The sequence below is a fragment of the Zophobas morio genome, unplaced genomic scaffold (genome assembly GCF_036711695.1).
Source record: "Zophobas morio isolate AGI-343-1 ecotype UQ-CSIRO unplaced genomic scaffold, CSIRO_AGI_Zmor_V1 ptg000011l, whole genome shotgun sequence".
NCBI lineage: Eukaryota > Metazoa > Arthropoda > Insecta > Coleoptera > Tenebrionidae > Zophobas > Zophobas morio.
This window is the reverse complement of record NW_026972116.1, coordinates 6,714,355-6,720,354: the sequence shown is the minus strand read 5'-3', so window position 1 is coordinate 6,720,354 and position 6,000 is coordinate 6,714,355. Positions and strand designations below refer to the sequence as shown.

At 31.9% G+C, this 6,000-nt stretch overlaps 1 protein-coding gene across 1 annotated transcript in view; it reads left to right on the top strand.

The window, feature by feature from the left end:
• The first annotated feature begins 1,041 nt into the window (after positions 1-1,041).
• Positions 1,042-6,000, top strand: part of LOC135126733 (b(0,+)-type amino acid transporter 1) — a 36,326-nt gene continuing 31,367 nt past the window's right edge. Inside the window, exon 1 of the mRNA XM_064052849.1 lies at positions 1,042-1,131. Within this exon, the coding sequence (XP_063908919.1) occupies positions 1,089-1,131 (43 nt within the window). The 5' untranslated portion in view covers positions 1,042-1,088. The remainder of the gene's footprint in view (positions 1,132-6,000) is intronic.

The window sequence follows — 6,000 nt, the reverse complement described above, 5'->3', positions numbered from 1 at the left end:
TCTTGCAAACATGTTGCGGTTTTTGTAAGCATAGTGAATCCGTAACCAAAATTTATCCGTTTACCCCTATCCAAAAAAATTGAAGACGTCATCTCAAAACTTTAGGATTATATTCTGTCTAAAATACCTACACAAAATATTATCACTCTTTAATTGTGGTTTATTAATAGATTTAGAGTTTTTAATATTACTTATGCAGGGTGACACAAAACAGTTAATGAATTAGGAAATTGTGGGAAATGGGAATTACTGGAAAATTAAACAATGTGACAGAGGCAATCATTGGCTCGGATAGGACTGAGCTGGGGAAAGGCAAAAACCACAGCCACAAACCAGAAGGAATGGAGGAAAATTGTGCATTGTATGAGATAGGGAGTCACTAACACCGTTACACAGATCTCGGACTAAGTAAGTAAATAAGTAACTTATGTTATGATCTTAATAATCAACGAAACATTGACTGATATTCTGCAAGTTTATGATTCAACGGTAGCGGCAAAAATTAATAAAATTGTAATACCCAATCCTAAATTTTACCAGTCACAACCTCAGTCAGAGATCAATTGTTTGATAAAGGTACTCAGTATTTTTAACAGTGTTCCACGAATAAAATATTTTGGAACCTGAATTCTACTACAAGATGTATTTAAAAAAATATCAATAAATCTAGTCTGAGATGTGTACAGCATTAAGAAAAACAGAGAAATTAGAACTTTCCAACTTGATTGTCTTTAAATTTTCCTGTAGCACATAATTCGTTGCAATACTCTTATTAATAACAAAAAATCCCCTTGTACCTTTCTTACTTTAACCACAATTCACGCGTGTACATAAATATTCAACCAAAAACCCGCTATTTATCAGCATGAAATAACCGAATCCACTCCCATCTCAATTTCTTCGAATCAACTAACCAAAGACCACAACCGCGTTTTCTCAACGTGGGAATCTACATGTAGCGACGTCCGCGTCAGCGTCGCGGCGCTCGAAAGCGCAGGCTTATAATCGTCGACCACGCCACTTTATTCAGTGAGTGACATGGTATCATCAGCACTGGTTCGTATCCAAAACTATCCGCGTGGAGAGACATGTATAACGATGAACACCACCACAGCAAGCAGAATATTTTTGGTAAGAGACTAACACTGGGAAATAAATTTTAGTAAGGGTTTGAGTGAACGAATGGGGAAAAGCGAGGAATGAAAGGCGGGCAAATGGGGACATGTGGAGGGATGACGTACTACCAAGTGGGAAGTTGGTGAAGTCGTTTTAAAAAACGATTCCTTGACCTGTTGTAGGGTAATTATAGGGGTTTATGAAAGGTAGTTTGTGGACAGTGTGCCACTAAATATTTACTTGCGACAAATTGGTGGTTGGGATTGTCTGTTTTTCTCATTTAATGGGGGCGGTAGCTAATTTTCCGGTATTGCGTGAGGGTATAAGATATCAATTAATTTAACATCGAGTAAGTAGTTGGATTAATTGACTATGTGTAGCATCACGTGAGTTTTCTTAGATGGTACTTGCAACAATTGATTCTAGGGTCTTTTACCCCGTAACATTTTTGCTATTGATTGAATATTCAATTTTAATAGGATATTCTAATAATGGGTATGAGTGAATAACTAATAACTGTAAACTTTTTTTAATTTGGTTCAGTGTGTATCGCAATAAAAACAATATTTTATAAGTTATTGTATTGTATGTCGTTTCGTTTTATGGCGGGAAATAAAAGTCGCATTTTATGAATAAGTCTGCAACATTTAAAACTGTGATAACGAACTTCGTTATAATGATTGCTTTATTTTTTAATAAATATAGTCGAAGATGATGCAATCACTACCAAGGTGTAAAAATGGTTAAGGTTAATTACCCGTCAATTTTTTTAATTTGAGGGGCTACAAACCGTACAATATTCCGAAGTTTATTTTCCACGATTGTTATCAATGAGTAATAGATTCCAATTCTGAAAATTATTGTTTCAAATTTCCTCAGAATATTTATTCCAGCCAACAGTCATTGCTTGTTTTGAACATTATTGTTACTAATAAAATTGATTAAACTGTAAAAAACGAAATTTCATCATAACATTTTATAAAATGTTAATATAATACGTTGGCAAATATTTTGCTAAGTCTACAGTCAGCTAAAGAAATGATGCAATATGTTCATAACTTACCTTCATTCATTTGGCGAAGTGTAAAAGAACTATAGGCGGTCAAACGAGACAGCTAACAGAGGGGAAAATTGCGGAAGACTTACTCATTTATTATTTCATTTTAAAATATCACTATCAAATAATGAAATTCAAGTTATCAAAATAAAATTTCATCATAATTTTTTTCTACGTGCCTATTTTAGGCACTGTCTTTTAATTCTACGAAGACAGTCATCATTCTTCCACTTAGAACGTTTCGACCGCACAGATATTTTCACATTTATAACCCGTAAGAAATATTAGCCAATCAGGTAATTCCTAAGTTATGAAAAAAAAAAGTCATATAGATCTTTTTCTGAACCAATAATGTTTCAGTTTTTTTTTTTATCGAAAAAGTTTGATCAAAATTGTATGCCTTAACCACTATCTGAAAATAAACTTATAATACTAAAACAAAAATAACACCACAGTTGCAATTAAAATGATAAAAAACACTAAACATAAAAATTCGCTGATCGATACTTTTTTATCAGTTTAACGAGCAGCCTTACTTGATGTTTAAAAGCAAGGTGTTTCAACTAAAATAATAACATTAAAGCATTATTGACGCTTCAATGAAAACACTAATAATAATTGTTCCTCTTATGGTTTTTATTTCTTGTAATAATTTGACTTTTCTAATATTTAACGATTAGAAATACCAACAATAGGTCATAGGGCACAGAAACATTCCATAAAAACCCTCCACAAAAAACAATGAACCCTTTAAAAAATATATAATTGGTTAAGAATCGCTGCGAAGATAGCTAAAAACCATCCCGATTAAACCAGCTTAAAAAAACGCATTGAAATCGGTTCATCCGTTTGGAAGCTACACTGCCATAGACAGACAGGCTTCAAAGTGATAACACCCTTCTTTTTGCGTCGGGAGTCAAAAATGGCTTGCTACAAGTCGTATGTGCATGAAAATCATTCCTAAAAACATAATTTACTCGAAAACTTATATCTAACCGATTTTAAGTACATCATGGAAAATAATATTTTCTTCAAAAAAAGTTTTTTGCGATTAATATCATAACCTAAAAAGACTATCTCTTAGATAACGATCTGCAGGATATTTTTTTTTCGTTTGTGTAAATGCTACACATTAGAGATAACATCACCGTACTTTAATATCCTGTGGAATAACATGATAAGCCAACGTATCAACTTTCTCATTTATTATGACTGCAGTTCTACAAAACGGCGTGGACAGCGGGAGCTAAATTACCACAAACACTTTCCGTGTGGACAATCCAAGATAGAGATTAAATATAATCTCAATTTTTTTGTATTCGTATTGTGTTTATTTCAGGATCGTTATTGATTTCTGTTTTTTTTTTAATAATTTGGTTTGCAATAAACCAGTTACACTCCAATTCTATGATATTTTGTCTGTACTGATAAATACAAAACGGAGTATAGTTTACATCATGGATCACAACGTAGTTTCTTTATGAAACGTTAATTTATACACACCAAAGACAGAAAAGGACCGGCTACTAATCCTTGCGATACTCTTTGTAATTTGCTGTTTTGATAAATTTTCATTTGATGCATTATATTATTTGTCCGTTCTGATACACATAATTTAATTATTTCTAAATAGTTCCTTATACTTCTGTAATTAAGATTGTGTAATAAGAATAAGACAGTGTACAAGCTAGATTTCTAGAATGTGTGTGGTACTGGGTGTACTTCAAAGGCGACATAAGTTGGACGTCAGTAGCATTGCAAAAAATTACTAAAGCTGCTAGGCGTGCCTGGTATGTGAAATTCAAAAGTTATGAGTAAATATAATTATAAATTGTATATTCTCCTTATAAACATGACCTTGAGAGTTTAAATAAAATGTCGTTCAAGTTGTATTAGGACCAGCAATATTTGATTTATATATAAAAGTGTTAGCACTTATTAACAAAATTAAGTCATAATATATCTGAATTTTTGACCAAATACAGGGACATAAAAATTAATTGTGTACAGTTGTTACACCACTACATTTTTTAACTTCTAAAAAATATTGTGGGGTTCCTTGTGGTAAGTATTGAGATTAATTCTTAGCAGAAGGGGCAACTGCAAACTGTCTAAAATAAACGTGACCTTAATATAGGTCGCAAAATGTTTTGAATGATATTCCGGTTTTGTTTGGAGGGGGAAGTTTTGCAAAGGATTTTATTTTCGACTCATTGAAATACTTATAATCTTCCACTATAGAAGAAATATTGCAGATAAAATTAACATAAATATTAGTGAAGATGTAATTGAACGTATATTTTTCATGTTGTGCTGTTGAGCTATAATTTGTTGTTTTCAATCAAAAAATTACTCAATTTTACGTTGAATTAACAGGCCGTCTTTCTCACCCCATCATGAGTAGCAAACTACAAGGAATATGTAAATATCAAAGTTTGCATACTTTGTAAAATAATTGGTAAACATTATGTTGTTTATTCTTACGCATTGCAATTATCAAAAAAAATCTTATTTATTAAGTTTTCCAACGTTTCCAACGCAATAGATTGTGATTTTGATGTAGAATCACTCTCTTCCTTCAATAACTATTTAATGATCATAACCAACAAGTAATATTAAGCAATGGCCTCTTTTATTCCGATTTATACCGCCAAGAGCTTTTACCGACGATTTTCAGTTTTATAACAGTTTTAGTTCAGGAGATGTAGTTGATGCTTCCCATAAACTTAATTCTGATTTGGAAGGAATATACAGTGTTGTTTCAAAGTCACCCCATTCCCACCCTTATAACTTTGGAGCCCCTATAGCTAACGTTGAAAGTTAAAGCGTGTAGATGAATAATTAATCAAGTGATGCTGATCAGTGATCAGACTCATAGTGATATGATTTTGAAATGTCAAAACTCTGACAAAAAATTTAAATGACATAGAAATCGTGTGACTCATCTTTTGAGAGCGTATTTCATTCTGCACATTATATCAACAACAAAAAGTTTATTCAATACTTAAAAAAATATGTTATCTCATCAAGTGTTCCATATGAATTTCTTGAACCTCTTTTTAATTTTCTTTTTCAAATTTCGGTATCATGGGTAGACTGCGATAAGCTCACAATCCTTCACTCACTCACTCCGTCACTCGATCCATCATGCCATTTAAAATTTTTTACCTATAGTATATAGCATGACATTTCAAATATACCTATAAGTTTTAAATCTGAAAGCTGTACCTTCATTAATTTCAATGTTATAAAGGAGGGTGTGACTTAAAAACAGCACTGTTCAGTACATATTTAGTTCTACTTCTGAAATTAAATGCTATCAAAAAATGTTTTACGATACCTTAAAAACTTTATTAAAAATTTAAGTTAACAATAACCTATCAACTCTTTCTAACAGCGTGAAATAACTATGTTTTATAGCAGACGATTGTTTAAGATTTAATTCTCATGTTAACGCGGTCATAAAAAATTGGTCGAAGGTTGTTTTGGCAGAACTTTCCTCGCCCCTGAAGTAGAATGAAACATCCAGCATTTTCGAAAAATTGTAAAACTTGATTTTCTGAATTGTATTTATTTTTATAAGAACCCCTATAAGTGGAAAAAAAACACATGTTAAAGTAAATGTTAAGAGTTTTTCCCCCACAAAACTTTATGGATAACGTCATCAATTTTTTTGCAAGGATACCTACATATATCAACTTGGATTGGTACAGTGTATTACTGATAACAACAGTATTGTATTCATAAATTTTCAGCAAAATGGAATGAGCCGTTCCTGATTTAATCAATAAAATAAATTGACTCATTCATTAATTTTTTTGAGCCAC